The sequence below is a fragment of the Cottoperca gobio genome, chromosome 9, assembly GCF_900634415.1.
Source record: "Cottoperca gobio chromosome 9, fCotGob3.1, whole genome shotgun sequence".
Taxonomy (NCBI): domain Eukaryota; kingdom Metazoa; phylum Chordata; class Actinopteri; order Perciformes; family Bovichtidae; genus Cottoperca; species Cottoperca gobio.
In genome coordinates, this window is record NC_041363.1 from 1,834,022 (window position 1) to 1,852,129 (window position 18,108).

The following is an 18,108-nucleotide window of genomic DNA, read 5'->3' on the forward strand; positions in this document are numbered from 1 at the left end:
TCCCATCAGCTGAATGATGACAGTAGCTCAACTGCAGCACAGCAACATGTATTACATCATGACTTTGATTGGCAGCAGGTAACCAACACTCATCATCACCTTGACAGAGCGGCGAGGCTCCGTCCCATTCTCCACTGGCGGTACAAACTAAGACACCTCCCTCTCCGACATGGACATATCCAGAGTTACACTGATAAACAACCTGCGAGCCCACAGTGGACACTTCATCCCACAGCATGACTGAATGAGGGACGAGTGCAGGAACACCACAGTCAACTTCTACAGGAGGGAAATTGTAAAATTTAATGAAAAGGAAAAATGTGCAGTAACCATTAGTTGTGAACACTGATATGATCTTCATTGTGATTAAATACATTACATACAATACATTTTGAGTACGTAAAAAAACAAGTTATATTGTCATGAATTCTTAGCAATTTGACAAGTTTAAATAAAAGTTTTGCTATGTTTTGAATGAAAACACCCGAGTGTGTGTGTGTATATATGTGTGTGTGTGTGTGTGTGTGTGTGTGTGTGTGTGTGTGTGTGTGTGTGTGTGTGTGTGCAGGCGCATGTCATTTTGTTAGACAATTATGATGAAAATAACATTTAAAGTGTTACATTCTGAAAATAAATAAATATGTTTTGAATGAAAACACCCGACGCGACGTTCTTTGACGCGGACATGTTTATCCTCCAGCAAAGAAACTTTTTAAAAAGTGAAATGTTCCTAAAACTGGAATATGACATAAAATACAAAACAAAATGACAAAGAAAATCCTTTGAGGGGTTTTAATCATCGTTTGCTTTACCTTGGCAGGACAGAGTCGGGGGGGTCCACTGACCGTGTTCATTACAGATCGATTCATTATCTCCTCCTTTGTTATAAAAGCCCTCTTTACAAACATAGAGCACGCTGCTGCCGGGGGCTGAGCTGCTGTCCCACACCTGCTCTGTGGACTGTACTACGGGAGGACGTCCACACGAAGTCTCTGCGAGGAACAACGTGCACCACAACATGAACAGCAGGATGCACTGAGGCTGCAACCATTAGGCACCGACAGAAACGTGATCGCATGCAGAAATTAATTCATTAATAAACAACAACAGCCAGTGGATGGATTGACCCACAGAAATAAAAGTAATAACTATAATATGCAACTTTTTTAATATTCGATTAATCGTTAAAGTAATTTTTAATGCATAAATGCCTCTTAAATATGTTTCATATCATATTAAAATGAATATCTTTGGGACATTTAAAGACTTTAAGAAACTAAGATGGACATTTATCACTAGTTTCTGACATTTAATAGACCAAACGATTAATCTAGAAAACATTTGGCAGATTAAACAATAATGAAAATGATCGTAGTGTTGATATTAGTTTTGACATTGTATGATTTTGTTTGACATGCCTGGAGACAAGACATGGTATCTGTATGCGTTGGATACATTTACTTTTCAGTACTAGGAATATTGTATTTAGTCTCAGACGCCCCGAAAAACTCCAGAGTATCAAACAGAGACTGTACCTTGGCAGAGCACGGCCGGTCTCTCCCACTGTCCAGCAGCAGTACAGACTGATATGTTTCCATTTCCAATATTATGATATCCAGAGATGCATTGATAAAGCACCTCGGTGCTCATCCTCGAGCTCTTATCCCACTGCATACGAGAGTGAGGGACGGCCGGGGGAGAGCCACAGTCGACGTCTGAGGGCCAAAACAGACAAGCTGCATGAAAAGGAATTAACTGGGAAATCTCCAGGAAGTCTGTCGGGTTTCATGATCCATGTGCTGCTGAGGGGATCGTGGATCTCTCTTTGCATTCTGTCAACAGCCACTAAACATCTCCTGCATGTAGTTAGTGTAGCGTGTATAACATGAGCTGTGAGTGACATGTGAACAAAGCCCTCTGCACAAAGCTTCAGAATATAGAGAGGAATGAAAGTGGAAAGTTTGGTGTATGTAAGTGCTACTGAAGTGGAGACTTCTGCTGAAGAGTGTGAGAAAAAGCTCCTTTAGAGAAAAGCTCCTTTAAAGATATGTATTGTAACATTCATACATGTTGTACACACTACAGGTGAACAGAGTCATACATGTTGTACACACTACAGGTGAACAGGGTCATACATGTTGTACACACTACAGGTGAACAGAGTCATACATGTTGTACACACTACAGGTGAACAGGGTCATACATGTTGTACACACTACAGGTGAACAGGGTCATACATGTTGTACACACTACAGGTGAACAGGGTCATACATGTTGTACACACTACAGGTGAACAGAGTCATACATGTTGTACACACTACAGGTGAACAGGGTCATACATGTTGTACACACTACAGGTGAACAGAGTCATACATGTTGTACACACTACAGGTGAACAGGGTCATACATGTTGTACACACTACAGGTGAACAGAGTCATACATGTTGTACACACTACAGGTGAACAGGGTCATACATGTAACTAACAGATATCAGCATGTTTACTGAATCATGAGCAGTTATATAAAGCTACTTGTGCAGAAAGGCAGCCTGGTTTTGCTGTGTGTGTTTAGTTACCTTCACAGACCATGGAGAGTCTTCTCCACCGTCCATCAGCTCCACACACTGAGCTCCGGTCTCCACTCCTCCACACAAAACCTTCATCACAGTCGAACACGGCCATGCTGCCGTATGAGGTCCCTGTGACTGACAGCAGCACCGTGTCCTCCCCTGAGGCCGGCTGGCCACAGTCCACCACTGAGAGGGACAAAAAGATTAGATCCAGACCATCTGCATGGATCGCACATTTAGTGCCTTGAGATTGCTTTTAGCTTTGAAAGGCGCTTTATAAATACAATTTATTATTATTATTATTATTATTATTATTGTTATTGTTATTATTATTATTATTATTATTATTATTATTATTATTATTATTATTTAGCACTTTCAACCAGCCAGGAACAGACTGGTTCACACACTAATGGCATTAAGGACCTAAAAAGTCTTACATTTTGGCTGTTAATCAATAGGTTTTTTCTTGTCGTTCATATTCACGCTTGAAAAGTGACACCATTTAATGCTACTCATAACTCTCAGTGTGCAGCTTTACGTTTGCAGGAGGCTTTGTCTCTGTGAGGGTTGAAGGGCTCCACTCCGTCGTGGATTTCATATCCCAGCTGGCAGCTGCAGGAAAAACTGCCGTTCAGGTTCCTGCACTGACCTCCCTCTCCACACTGGCCTGTGATCCTGCACTCATCAACGTCTGCACAAACAATAATAAAGGAGCACGTGGCATGAAAAACATAATGTCAGACACTTTGTGAGGCTTGTTTTACAGGTAATGGTCCTTTTATGCCTTTAACAGCCACTCACCCTGACAGTAGGTCCCATCGTTTGGGATGAAGGTGTCCTTGTTGTTGGAGGGGCTGTAGCCAGCCAGGCAGGTACAGTAGTAGCTGCCACGCGTGTTGTGGCAGGTGCTGTACGGCCCACAGATCCCACGGAGCTGACACTCATCTTTATCTGGTACAAAAACATATTTATTGCACTTCAACATGAACGAGATGTGAAATCATTAAACGCACATTGTGTCATGTTCTGCCACTAGGGGTCTCAATTAAAAACAATAACAAAACACGGTGTTTGGTGGCGTCGTGACGTCGCGTGGGATCATGGGAGTTGTTGTCTTCGCCATCATTGCTGTCATTGCGGTCAGCTTCTTCCCAATGATGATTCCTTCATTTCTAAACGTTTAGGAGGTTTTTAACAGGAGCAGAATTATCCCCAGAAGTCTCATCCTCTCCGAAACAAACGGACCAGGTGATTAAAACCGGTAAAAACCCGTAAACACGCAGTTTCACGTTAAAAATCAGTGTTTTATTGACGCTTCTTGGCGGACAACAAATGTTCCGGAGGGGCTAAGAGCCGAGTTGCCACTAATGTTTGCTCAGCTTGTTTCTCTGATAACTTAAGATCCAGACGTTGATGGAGATTTTACCGTGAGCCGAATTATCATCAGAGGTCTCCTCCTCTCTCTAACAAATGGACCTGCTGATTAAAACCGGTAAACACTGAATAAAGCAGTTTCACGTTAAAAAGCAGTGTTTCTCCGGTGCAGTTCTGCTGCCGCTAACGTTTGTTCAGCTTGTTTCTCTGAGAATTTAAGATCCAGGTTAAATGTGTAATTCTGAGCCACCTGCTCCAAAGAAATAGTGGGCAGTATTTCACCTCTAAACTGGGTCCATCCATACAATCTCTAATGTTTATATATTAGTTGTAGTAGTTTGACATATTTATTGTATTCTGATTCCTTCTTTATGTTGTGTGTCCATGTCCGTGTAACGTTACGTTAGTTTGTTTATTGGACTAAATCCAAAGTGGCAGAAACTAGAAAACGACCCAAATATTCGTCTGGTCTTCCCAGTGGCGGCGCAGAGAGGAGAGCAGCCCGCCGGGGAGGAGAGAGTTGGGCCGGGAGGAGAGAGGTGGACAGAGAGGAGAGCAGCCCGCCGGGGAGGAGAGAGGTGGGCAGAGAGGAGAGCAGCCCGCCGGGGAGGAGAGAGGTGGGCAGAGAGGAGAGCAGCCCGCCGGGGAGGAGAGAGGTGGGCCGGGAGGAGAGAGGTGGACAGAGAGGAGAGCAGCCCGCCGGGGAGGAGAGAGGTGGGCAGAGAGGAGAGCAGCCCGCCGGGGAGGAGAGAGGTGGACAGAGAGGAGAGCAGCCCGCCGGGGAGGAGAGAGTTGGGCCGGGAGGAGAGAGGTGGACAGAGAGGAGAGCAGCCCGCCGGGGAGGAGAGAGGTGGACAGAGAGGAGAGCAGCCCGCCGGGGAGGAGAGAGTTGGGCCGGGAGGAGAGAGGTGGGCAGAGAGGAGAGCAGCCCGCCGGGGAGGAGAGAGGTGGACAGAGAGGAGAGCAGCCCGCCGGGGAGGAGAGAGTTGGGCCGGGAGGAGAGAGGTGGACAGAGAGGAGAGCAGCCCGCCGGGGAGGAGAGAGGTGGGCAGAGAGGAGAGCAGCCCGCCGGGGAGGAGAGAGGTGGACAGAGAGGAGAGCAGCCCGCCGGGGAGGAGAGAGGTGGGCAGAGAGGAGAGCAGCCCGCCGGGGAGGAGAGAGGTGGGCAGAGAGGAGAGCAGCCCGCCGGGGAGGAGAGAGGTGGACAGAGAGGAGAGCAGCCCGCCGGGGAGGAGAGAGGTGGGCAGAGAGGAGAGCAGCCCGCCGGGGAGGAGAGAGGTGGACAGAGAGGAGAGCAGCCCGCCGGGGAGGAGAGAGGTGGACAGAGAGGAGAGCAGCCCGCCGGGGAGGAGAGAGGTGGACAGAGAGGAGAGCAGCCCGCCGGGGAGGAGAGAGGTGGGCAGAGAGGAGAGCAGCCCGCCGGGGAGGAGAGAGGTGGGCAGAGCACTCTGCATTGATAAGGTTAGTTGTTAGTTTTAGTTTGAATTTATGACATCTGTTGTTTTGACCAAATAGCGGAAAAAAATGTGGAAAAGTTTGTCTTAAATTTAATTCGGAGTGGCATTAAAGAAAAGTCTTAAATCTAATTTGCTGTAATCACCCTGACATAGTGGTTTCATCCAGTGTTAACACAAAAATATTAATTTACAGCTTTAGATAAATTCCCTTTTTAAACTGGAAAGTCATAATTTATACTAAAATAAGTTTGAAGTGAAAAGACTTCATTTAGCTTCACACGATAAACACAAAACAAAAAATGTTTTTGTCCTACCTACACAGAAAGTTCTCCCGTTTCCAATAAACCCGTACTTGCAGTTACACATTTTTCCAGATCCGTAGGGCAAGTCGTTACATGTGGCGTCAAAGTGGCAGCTGGCACACACGTCCAGAGAGCGGCCTTCTGCCGCCGTCTCTGAGAGGAACACATCAGTCAATATCTCTCTCAATATTCAGTCAGACATCATAAGTTATTAGTTATACGATCACACGTGTAATAAAATAATAAGTAGCTAACATATTAAATAAAGAGACAAACACGCGTGTAATAAAATAATAAGTAGCTAACATATTAAATAAAGAGACAAACACGCGTGTAATAAAATAATAAGTAGCTAACATATTAAATAAGAGACACGTGTAATAAAATAATAAGTAGCTAACATATTAAATAAGAGACGCGTGTAATAAAATAATAAGTAGCTAACATATTAAATAAGAGACACGTGTAATAAAATAATAAGTAGCTAACATATTAAATAAAGAGACAAACACACGTGTAATAAAATAAAATAAGTAGCTAACATATCCTGCATTAGATAATGTGAATAAATGGTCTTTACCTGCAGTGGCGCAGAGCAGAAACACCACGATCATTGCTCTGTTTCTGTCGTCCATCCTCTGTGTCCCTGTCGCTCTCTACACTTCAGACGCTCCCCGTCCCCATCCTCTCCTTTTTCTCATTCTCTTCTTCCGACTTCAGGACCGTGAGTGGATTTGAAAAGCAGGATGTGAAGTGAGCTGAGGTCAGTCTGAGGAACGGCTCTTTTTTCTCAATGGTCTTCTTGCAGCTTCTGGTTTCGTGTCTTAATCTGTTCCCCCCCCCTGACTTTCAGTTACACTGAACTGCACACTCATGCTGCGGCCGCTGATAACGGCTATATTTAGCCTAAAAAACCTGTTGGAAAAACAGTTGTGGCGTCTTTTAAAAGCACATTAACCGCATTATGTGTAAAATATATGACAGCCGGGAGACATGGTGAATATGGTAATACATGTAACTAACAGATATCATGAAGCTTCCCCACTTCATGACTCACATCAACACAGTTTATATTACAAGTGTTTAATATGTACATGAGGCGTTATGTAATGTAGCTGTGGAGAGTTTAAATCTACACACAGTTACACACACACACTCTGATGTTCTCATGTTCCTCTCGTCTGAAGAAGATGTTCTGGAAGATAAATATCCCAAAATCTCATGACCAGTGGATGAAAAAACAACATTTTGGCCTTGATGACTTAAAGCTAGATAAAGTATGAATATGACTGCACTGGTGTTGTAGACCAACATCATGGTGCACTCCTACCCTTTGTCCTATGAAGTTGTTTGTAACACTTATCAAATAAAACGGGACTTAATTGAAGCATTTCTTGTGTGAAAGCTGTGTTTATGGGATGTGGGTCTGCAATGGGTGCTGGGGGGGGGAGATAAGTGCGACGAGCTGCTATCTCTCAGCCCAGCGTGGACCTTACTGGTGTGTGTGTGTCACTCAAACCAACGAGTTCCCGCCTCCCAGCGGAGCCTGCTGGGCCGGACTGATTAACCTCTCAGAGCAGAAAGCCCCCAAAGAGCGACCTGAACAAACAGTGAGTCAAATCTGAGACGAGATGCAAATAAAAGGTTTTAAACTCAGCAGGTTGTTCAGTGTTGTGATGTGCAGCGTCTGCTCACACTGCGCCGTCTCAGGAACACCTGACAGCAACAACCACCGAGGAGGATTTAAGGATTTGGAAAGGTCACAACACTTTACAGATGTGTCGTTGAAATCTAAATGAAAGCAGAGGAATTACAACTTCCGTGTCACGTGACGCCATGTGGCCCAAAAAGACTTCCCCGTCGACTCACATCGGGAAAGAGACGTCTGTAAATCAGCGCATCACTTCCAGCACGAACACTTGAAGCACTTATTTTAATCATCAGGTCCTAAAAGTTGTAAAATGTGTTAATAGCTGAATCCAGAGTTATTCCCAATAAGTGTTTACACATTACACACCTGTTAGCACCTGATCTTAATAGACCTTTGTGGGGGGGGGGGGGGGGGGGGGGTATTAAAAGTGTGTAATAGACTTCAGAGATGATTCATGTCACATCACTAACCCTCACATCACAAAGCACATTAGTGGCTGAAAAAAGAAAACGTTTGCTGTTTGAATGTTTTTATGTCCAATAACGGCTTTTTAAACATGAGGGGGGGGGGGGCATGAGGGGGATACTTTTAAAATCTGCATGTTGAGAATGAAGTCGAAATGTTAAAACTAAAAGTCGATGGACCAGCTTTAGAGCTCGTACTAAAAGTTCCCTTACTGCACGGCGCGAACACTCTCCCGTACACGACAGTCTGTCGACGCCAACTGCAGCGCGCTCATGAAACGGTGCAGAGACAGCAGCGTCTCTTCTCTCGTGCGGTCTCCACTTCCTCGTGCGAAGGCGCGTCAGGAGCCGGAGACTCGTCCTCGCTCTCTGACAGCGAGCCGCTGGAGGTGGACAGCAGCCTCTCGCACACCAGCTCGGCTGCTTTTCCATCCATGACGGACAAGTCTGTCACAGTTTTCTCCCTCAGCGACATGTCTCCATCGTCATCGTCGTCTATCAGCACAAACTCCTTCAGGTGCACCGTCTCCACCCCGTGGAGGCTGTAGTTCTCCGCCGATTCGTGGACGTCCACGAAGGTCAGAGTGGACGTCTCCGTCAGGGCCTCGTGTGGGTCCGTGGAGTTGTCCTCCGGCCCTGAATACGCCTGGCTGCTGGAATCCATCATCCACGAGGAGTTCCTCTGACTCCCGTCTCTCAGGCTGGACCTCTCGTCCGGGCCGTTGGAGATGAGGTCCGGCACAGAGGACGTCTTTCCTGCTGGACCGTCTCTCCTGCTGTGGGAGCCGTTCTCTGTGATCGCGTGACCATTCCCAGAATGCATCGTGACAGCCACGCTCTCGTAGTCATGGTGGACCTGCACACCGCTGCCCCCTGCTGGAGGGGAGAGGCGGACGCTGGCGTTGCCTTTTCTTTGCTTCATGTATTGTCGCTCGCCGCACTGAGATGAAACAGAACATTGGAAGTTAGTTATTTTACTTTTAAAGATCTATTTATTGTTAGCTCCAGAGAACGCTCGGATACCGACGGTTACGTTTTAAATGACTGACAGGCACTTTACGAAGACGTATGAATAACAATCAGTGATGTTTTCAACACACATCACAGAATTATTGGCCGACATAGCCAATCTGCTTTATTTGTGTAAACTGATCGGATTCACAGGATTTTCCGATCAGTCCGATCCGTCAGGGTTTAGCTAGCATTAGCACGCTAACATGCAGACCATGTGACACACCAGGGATAAAAACACTCGTCACAAAACCTCCCGACATCGTTTCCACTGAAGCTCTGGAGGAATACCCCAGAAGTTATTTCCTCATTTAAAGTTGCTCCGTTTGTTGTTAACGGGTTGAGATCTGGTGAAGCACACGAGTCACGTGATACTCGTCAAACCGTTCACTTTTTGCAAATCATCATTTAAATGTTGCGCTAACATACTTGTTGGTGGTACAGATATTATATATTATATAAATACTCACAACTATATTTATTTTTACTTTTTGTTGACACCATAATATGATACGAGCTCCATTTGTAACATCAAAGACAAATGTTTAAGAAAAGAAATGAAGACCTTTAACATCGCTGAAGACAAGACCTTCAAGAGGAAATGTTAAAATGTTGTGTTATTATATTATTATGTTTATTTGTTGTTATTGTCGGCTGATCGAGTTCCTCGAAGGGTCGACCTCCAGTCTGTGAGCTGAGCGTTGTGTGCATCTGTTATGTGTTATAAATATACACATCTGGTTAAACAACCTTCACACCTCCTCATGTTACAGCATTTCATGTGATGTTTCATCTTATTCTTTATGTATATATTTATGTCTGAGGTATGCTGAGTGTTGTTGGGATTCAAGGTTTTTATAATCCTTTGACTTTAATCTCTTCAGGTCCTTTAACGTCGCTCCTTTGTGTTGCTGCTGCACAGTTACAAACACACTAATACACATTTGTGTGTCCCTCAGTAAACATGGTGGCATTGTGCCGTCACATCCTCCCCTCCCCTCCAGGTAACAGTAAGAGCAGCCGGCTTTATGAACAACAGGAAGACAGAACAAGCTCTCATTTGGTATCGGCCTGAATAAATAAATCAAGCTGCTACTTTTAAAAGAAGCAAAAAATAACTTAAATTCCCCGAGGATCAGCTCTTTGAAGGAGACAGATGAAGTCCTCTAAAGTGCTCTACACACACACACACACACACACACGCTCACACACACACACACGCTCACACACACACACACACACACACACACACACACACACGCTCACACACACACGCATGTGTGATATGTGTTTTTCATTTCTGTACTGTTATTATAAAATGCAATTAAGGTGACACACACTGTAAGTCTGTATCTCTGCCTGCCAATGCAGAGACCATATAATATATGTGCAGACACACACACACACAATAATCACATTATAATGCATCATAACAGTGATTATTATTAATTATAAAAAGATTATAATTATTACAGCTGTGGGAATTATAACTCACTTTGATCTTTCCAAAGAAAAGTCAGTGAGACCTGCAGTTATGAAATATTATGATACTTATAAATCATTATAAAATGCTTTATAATGAGTATTTATAAGTGCTGGTAAATATAATTAAACAGATTATGATGCATTATAGACGTGGGCCTCATCAGTGTTACCAAATGTAGTTTTGTACAATTTACAGAAGATCACAACTATTTCTTATAAATTGTTCTTAAATTATAGCTTGTTTATTTTCTACATTGATTTATTCTTTTTTATTTACATTTCTGTGTCTGTGAGGCGCTTTGTGGTATACATAAAGTTTATCATTATTATTAATATTATTCACACTGAACACGAGATCAAAAGACTTCTAGAGGAGCGTTTCCACTTTACGTCCCTTCGTGCTAAATGCAACGCGCTGCGTTCAGGAGCTCAACAGACTGACCTGCTTACACTTCACTGACTCGTGACAGAATCGGGACTCCATAAATGAATAATAACAGAAACGCACATGTTGGAGCGAGTCGCTGTGCTCCACTCCGGCTTGTGTAACAATAGATGAAAAATAGATTTGATTTAAACACACTCACTGCATTTAGTTTGCACTTCGATGGCTGTGGACGAGGGAGCTTATAATGCAGGAGAAATACTCTCCTACGTATCACCAAACTCTTTATCCAATCAGAAGCTCCTAAACGTGAAGATGTGGGAGCAATGTGTGTGTTCAAAAAACAATTAGTGACCAATGACTTCCATAATCCTGCACAATGTCACATCTTTATACACACACCACCTCATCGCATTCAAAACAAAAACACTGCAACTACTTTGCACACTTGTCTAATGTATATATGTTTATCCACCATATTATAGTGTACTCTACCTTATTCTTTATATTCTGTATTGTGTGTTCTACAGTCTGTGTATATCTTGTAGTGTTGAAGTATTTATTGTGTATTTATATCAGTGTGCTGTATATGTAGGCTATACTATACTATACACACACACACACACACACACACATATATATATATATATATATATATATATATGTGTGTGTATATGACAGTGATAACAATACATAATCATACATGCAGAAATCTTAATTTTCAAAAGAATCCACGACAACACAACGAGGCTGAATAAATAAAAACGCGTTTACCTTCAGGCTTCCACAGCTGAACTCTTCCCCGAGTTGCAGTAATGAGAATCACATGGCAGAGGTGGGATGACCCAGCATGTGTCCCGCTGATCTGTGGCACCGCTGCTCAAACTGATTTCTCCTCCTCCGCCTGCACACAGAGGCTCTGCACACACTCTGCACACACTCTGCACACACACCCTCCTGCATCCCATAAACTACACAGCTCACAGTGTGCAGGAGTCACGAGATGCTCCACAGATTAAAACACACCAGCGTTGGTGTTCCCCCGTACAATATTCTGTTAAAGGCTTATGGAACTGTTCCACATTAAAACAACTAGATGTGTTATATATGTTGTTGAACGTCTCCCCTTTGTTTGTAGCCAGAAGCTTCATAAACTGACTTTTTATGCAGTTTTAAGACACTTTCTACATCCTGGTGTTTTTAACTCTATATGTGAAGGATGAATGATTTTAGTCCTCGAACGTCTGGATGTTAAGTTCTCACAGAAACAAGCTGACAGACTGTTAGCCGTTAGCTGTTAGCCGTTAGCTGTTAGCTGTTAGCCGTTAGCTGTTAGCCGTTAGCTGTTAGCCGTTAGCCGCTCCACTCTGTGTTCATGAAACTGCTTTATTTAGTGTTTTTACTGTTTTTATCACAACTCTGTTAGTTTTGGAGCAGAGGAGGAACACTGAAGGAATGCTAAATCAAATCAAATGTATTTATATAGCCCAATATCACAAATTATACATTTGTCTCAGGGTGCTTTACAGACTGTACAGGTTACGACACCCTCTGTCCTTAGACCCTCTGTCCTTACACCCTCTGTCCTTAGACCCTCTGTCCTTACACCCTCTGTCTTTAGACCCTCTGTCTTTAGACCCTCTGTCCTTAGACCCTCTGTCCTTACACCCTCTGTCCTTAGACCCTCTGTCTTTAGACCCTCTGTCTTTAGACTCTCTGTCCTCAGACCCTCTGTCCTTAGACCCTCTGTCCTTAGACCCTCTGTCTTTAGACCCTCTGTCTTTAGACCCTCTGTCCTTAGACCCTCTGTCTTTAGACCCTCTGTCCTTAGACCCTCTGTCCTTAGACCCTCTGTCTTTAGACCCTCTGTCCTTAGACCCTCTGTCCTTACACCCTCTGTCTTTAAACCCTCTGTCCTTAGACCCTCTGTCCTCAGACCCTCTGTCCTTAGACCCTCTGTCCTTAGACCCTCTGTCTTTAGACCCTCTGTCCTTAGACCCTCTGTCCTTACACCCTCTGTCTTTAAACCCTCTGTCCTTAGACCCTCTGTCCTTAGACCCTCTGTCCTTACACCCTCTGTCCTCAGACCCTCTGTCCTTAGACCCTCTGTCCTCAGACCCTCTGTCCTTAGACCCTCTGTCCTCAGACCCTCTGTCCTTACACCCTCTGTCCTCAGACCCTCTGTCCTTAGACCCTCTGTCCTCAGACCCTCTGTCCTTAGACCCTCTGTCCTCAGACCCTCTGTCCTTAGACCCTCTGTCCTTAGACCCTCTGTCTTTAGACCCTCTGTCCTTAGACCCTCTGTCCTTACACCCTCTGTCTTTAAACCCTCTGTCCTTAGACCCTCTGTCCTTACACCCTCTGTCCTCAGACCCTCTGTCCTTAGACCCTCTGTCCTCAGACCCTCTGTCCTTAGACCCTCTGTCCTCAGACCCTCTGTCCTTACACCCTCTGTCCTCAGACCCTCTGTCCTTAGACCCTCTGTCCTCAGACCCTCTGTCCTTAGACCCTCTGTCCTCAGACCCTCTGTCTTTAGACCCTCTGTCCTCAGACCCTCTGTCCTTAGACCCTCTGTCCTCAGACCCTCTGTCCTCAGACCCTCTGTCCTTAGACCCTCTGTCCTCAGACCCTCTGTCCTTAGACCCTCTGTCCTCAGACCCTCTGTCCTTAGACCCTCTGTCCTCAGACCCTCTGTCCTTACACCCTCTGTCCTCAGACCCTCTGTCCTTAGACCCTCTGTCCTCAGACCCTCTGTCTTTAGACCCTCTGTCCTCAGACCCTCTGTCCTCAGACCCTCTGTCCTTAGACCCTCTGTCCTCAGACCCTCTGTCCTTAGACCCTCTGTCCTCAGACCCTCTGTCCTTACACCCTCTGTCCTCAGACCCTCTGTCCTTAGACCCTCTGTCCTCAGACCCTCTGTCCTCAGACCCTCTGTCCTCAGACCCTCTGTCTTTAGACCCTCTGTCTTTAGACCCTCTGTCCTTAGACCCTCTGTCTTTAGACCCTCTGTCTTTAGACCCTCTGTCTTTAGACCCTCTGTCCTTAGACCCTCGCATCGCACAAGGAAAAACTTCCTAAAAGAAACCCCATAATTAAAGGGGGAACAGGCAGAAGCTGAAACTCCCATGATGCACTGGAACTTACCTAGAGGCAGAAGATGACATATTGTACGTTAAACACATATTAACTCTCCTAAATGCGTCCAATTCAAATTTAACACGTTAAAATATTTTATTTTAAAAAACATTTCAAGGCTTCAAAGCAGTTAAAACACCACCGTCGTAATTGTTTTATTAGATTTAAGGTTCTTTAACTCTGGGTTGGTTGTGTTTTATCGCTGCATGGCATATTATTGATTGATTGGACCAGCACCTCTAAAGCTCATTCATTAACATGATTTCCTTTTTATTGTTGCTTTATGAAACGTTGCGGTGCTGCAGGGATGCATGGCTTCACATTCAGTTCCATGCACTGACTGTGTTCCCATAAATAATACAGCAGGACAGACGTTTACACACATGGAAGCTGCAAACAGGAATACCGTAGGGATCAAATATTTAAAAAGTCTTCCCTCCCCGTAGGCATGAAGTGAAACATGCCATCTGACGAAGTGCTCATGTAGATCTGTGAAACCTGCAGCACAACGTTCTGCTGATAGAGAACACATCACATATCCTTCATCATGATACCCTGTTTTGTTATATATATATATATATATATATATATATCAGTTTTTGATGTGCAGTATGTAGTGGGCGATTTAAGAAAATTAATAATAATAATAATAATAGGATACTGATCATAAATGTTGATGATACAGATGTATTGTTCAAGATTTTCAAAATAAAATATACTTTTTTTAAAGTTTCAAAAGAAAGAAATCTTGCATATATATTATATTATATTTAAATTCAGCTATTATTATTGTCGGTTCAAAGGAATATCTGACAAGAACACAATGATGTCAGTAAAATGACATGAGTGTTATAATTAACTGATAAAAGCCAAATAAGAAAGTTTGACATTTTGTGAAACACTTGAATATGGAGCAATATTATCTTAGTCTTTCATAAAGACTCAAAGCTGATCAGAAATACACCTGAAGCTCCCTAATTAACAGAATTAACATTCATTTGTATTAAAGTTCGGTCCTCCATACAGTCCCTCATGTAATCTGACAGGCAGCTTAACTTCAGCACTTATGCAGAGATATCTTTCAGTATATTTATATACTTATTACACACAAGCGATGCTCGAATGAAGAAAACAGATGAACTGATGCATCTGTTGATACCGGCTGAGAATATATTTAACTCAATATTGCAATAAATTGGTTTTATTTTATGATCATATGAGAACAAAATGTAATGATTTATGTTGATTAGCTGATCATTTCATTTATTATACACAGTAAAAAAAGAACAATATCAACGTTTATTAAAATCTTTTGACAAAACCACAAATATTAATCTTCTGATGTTAATCAATCACCTAGAAATCAACCCCGTCACGTGAGATATGTCGCTTCCATGTTGCTGCATGTGGAAGCCGATGGCAGGAGACTCACCGACGTCTTTGGTCGTCTCCCAAAACTTGATGGTGACTCTGCCCGGGACCAACAGAGGCTCCTTGAACTGAGCCGACACGCTGACGGGAGCCGTGATGACTCCGACCCCTGCAGACAGAACAGAGCGAGGAGAAGGTCGGACCAGCACCGATGAAAAACACTTTCACAGCAGACATGTTGACTTAGAAGCTCTGAGAGGAAGGAAACACATTCAGTGGATCCATTTTCTAAGATCTAAATAGTTTCCTGTGTTTATAACTTAAAGAAGTTGCACATGAGTGAAAACAGGTGGTGCTAATAACAAAATAAAAGCATTGCCAGGATAATTTTTCTAAGTTACAAAATGTTTTGTCTGGATCATTTTTATTTGTTGTTGTAATTCTCATTTCAGCCACAAGAGGCAGAAGTGCACCGCTACCCCGTGTTCTACTCGGGTTAAACCTTCTTCTTCCAGGTGAGTTCTTCTAAACACAAGGTATATATATATATTGTAGTCTAAAAAGTAAAAGATCTACCTGGCTAAACATTTTATTTTCTGTTTCACGATTATTCTGGGTAAAACTTTTTTCCTCACTTGCCTTCAGGGCTTCCGTAGCTCGCCATAGCAAGAAAACAGAAACAAGAACATGTCTGCTCTGAAAGGTCAAGTTCCCTTTAAAGCTTTAATGAACTCACTACGACATTAATCAGTTTGATCTTCCCATAAAATGTATTACCTTTGTGCTTTTCTATTTCAGCCAGGCAGACAGACAGCATCCAGAGACTCGGTGCGCCTTGAGATCTGTTGCCAAAGAGCCGGGCGGCGAGAGAGAGGAGCCGGTAGGGCGAGCAGTCGGAGAAGAACCAAACACACTGCAGGCCGGTGGTCCTGGGAACTCTGAGCTCTACCTGCTTCACATCATCTGGTTGGCCTGAAGAGCAGACACAGAGGAGACCAACAGGAAGACAGGAAGTGCTGTTTGCTGTGTGCAAAGGCTGAAAAAGCAGAAATCTCCAGATTGTTGCTCACGTCCGTGTTTGTTCTCAGGTGAGCGTCTGCTGACTTTGTGGAGCTTGTTTTGGGACAGCAGCGTCAGGACGCTCTCCCACACGGGGCACCCGGTGCGAGAAGTAGCAGACAGACAGACGTCCACCTCCTGCCCTGCTTCAAGCTGCCGGTACTCCTGGACTCGAACCTGCAGCCTGAACGGACCCTTCTTCAGTTCATCAACCGGCTGAAGGGTCTTCACACTCTGACGCACACGAAGCAGACCTGCAAAACAAATTCACAATCTCCACCACTTAAAATAATTACATATATTAATACTTCTTTGGGATTTTGAGGTGTTTTGTTGAGATATTTTCAACAATCTTGTTAATTTTATGAAATCTGATACAAAAATCTCATAAATTCAGAAGAAAGATGAATTTTGTCCCCATGAAAACTTTTCTCTTAAATCTGATAAAATAATCTTGTTCATTCAGAAACACAAGTTTGTCTTTTATTAACCAGCTGCTGCATCATACGATCGGGTTTATTCATAGGGGTTCATGTGTGTTACCTGCTGGGCTGAGCTGGAAGTTGTGATCAGTGAGGGCCATCAGCAGCAGTCTGCGACAGAGAACCTCCGGGAAGCAAAGCGGGACGTCTCGATATTCAGTGTCCGGATAATCCCAACCATATCCTGCAGCGCTGCAGAACCTCCTCAACAGGGGAGTCTGCAGCCTGAAGACATTAAGATAATAATTCATCATCTCTGGACTCAAATCGGGATGAAATCATTTATCGAGACGATTACATCGTCTAAATAGATTTTATTCATTTTAAGAGTTTTGTTTTTACTTTACCACTCAATGTGATTCCTGGACTCAAAATGAGCTCCAGTAAGTTAAATACTTAAATAAATAAATAAATAAGTATGTAATTTAATGCTTCATTGTCACCATATATAAATAAATCACAATTTACAAGAGACATTAAATATAATAGTTACATTTATTTGAGTATTTACTTATGTATTATTATTTATTAATTTATTCACACAGTAATTTATCTATTTGTAATTGTATTTATTCATTTAAATATACCTCCATTTATCTACAGTGTAACTTGATTTAGTGAAATTAATAAATCTGTTTATATGTTATATATAGATTAGTAAATACAGAAATTAAGTTATGATTAATTCCTCATTTAATTTGAGATGTATATATTTATTATTAGTACTTATTCATTTATATATAGTTTAACTTGATGCAGTGAAATAAATTAATATGTCTATTATATGCAATACATACATTATTAAAACACAAATACATGTAATCTTTTAATGTGATGAATTTATTATTATATATAGTTTAACTAGTTATGTCTATTGTATGCAGAACATGCATTATTAAATATTTATAATGGCTCTTTTAATTTGTGCTGTATTTGTTATTATTATTATTTAGTTTTGGCCCTTCCGGCCCTCCATAGTTTACCTGCAGTTCAGCACCGTGTAAACCACTTCCGGCTGGTTGGCAGTGTGTGTGTGCAGGCAGCCCGGCCTCCAGAACAGAGCTTTGCTCCCATATTTGATGTAAAGATACACGAAACTCGGAAGTTTCTCGTCGTAGAGAACATTTGTTCTCAACAACCTGTAAGAGCAGTAAATGTGAACATAAACTAAATACACACAACACGCAGAGAGCGAGGGAACAACGTAACTCTGCGCATTGCCCATTGCAGCTCAAACATAAATGATTACAATGCAACACGGGTTTAATAAATGCATTAGCACTCAGTCTCACAACATATAATATATTATATATAATATATTCAGTAACTTTGTAAACCGAGAGCACGAAGTGGACACAC

General features: G+C 43.0%; 3 protein-coding genes and 1 long non-coding RNA gene across 5 annotated transcripts in view; 1 reads left to right on the forward strand and 3 right to left on the reverse strand.

The window, feature by feature from the left end:
• Window positions 1-6,774, reverse strand: part of LOC115014037 (sushi, von Willebrand factor type A, EGF and pentraxin domain-containing protein 1-like) — an 88,054-nt gene extending 81,280 nt beyond the window's left edge. The window contains 8 exon segments of the mRNA XM_029440677.1: window positions 100-279; window positions 813-992; window positions 1,536-1,715; window positions 2,577-2,756; window positions 3,112-3,264; window positions 3,375-3,524; window positions 5,719-5,859; window positions 6,287-6,774. Of these exon segments, the coding sequence (XP_029296537.1) occupies window positions 100-279; window positions 813-992; window positions 1,536-1,715; window positions 2,577-2,756; window positions 3,112-3,264; window positions 3,375-3,524; window positions 5,719-5,859; window positions 6,287-6,341 (1,219 nt within the window). The 5' untranslated portion in view covers window positions 6,342-6,774.
• Window positions 5,355-16,284, forward strand: LOC115014086 (uncharacterized). The gene is made up of 5 exons (XR_003832860.1): window positions 5,355-5,408; window positions 15,198-15,404; window positions 15,661-15,723; window positions 15,854-15,911; window positions 16,007-16,284. It is a non-coding gene; the product is annotated as an uncharacterized LOC115014086 (long non-coding RNA).
• Window positions 7,901-12,072, reverse strand: LOC115014071 (paralemmin-2-like). Of its 2 annotated transcripts, XM_029440721.1 has the most exons (3): window positions 11,477-12,072; window positions 10,905-11,005; window positions 7,901-8,761 (listed from the first exon to the last, which is right to left on the reverse strand). In XM_029440721.1, exon 3 carries the CDS (start codon window positions 8,741-8,743, stop codon window positions 8,093-8,095), a length of 651 nt encoding a protein of 216 aa, XP_029296581.1. In that variant the 5' UTR covers window positions 8,744-8,761; window positions 10,905-11,005; window positions 11,477-12,072; the 3' UTR covers window positions 7,901-8,092. The 2 variants fall into 2 exon arrangements, with proteins under 2 accessions (XP_029296581.1, XP_029296582.1); XM_029440722.1 differs by lacking the exon at window positions 10,905-11,005.
• On the reverse strand, window positions 13,831-18,079 carry LOC115014060 (uncharacterized). Its single transcript, XM_029440707.1, has 6 exons — window positions 17,733-18,079; window positions 16,811-16,974; window positions 16,279-16,521; window positions 15,986-16,180; window positions 15,194-15,377; window positions 13,831-13,846 (listed from the first exon to the last, which is right to left on the reverse strand). Exons 1-6 carry the CDS (start codon window positions 17,972-17,974, stop codon window positions 13,843-13,845), a joined length of 1,032 nt encoding a protein of 343 aa, XP_029296567.1. The 5' UTR covers window positions 17,975-18,079; the 3' UTR covers window positions 13,831-13,842.
• Between the last annotated feature and the right edge of the window lie 29 nt (window positions 18,080-18,108).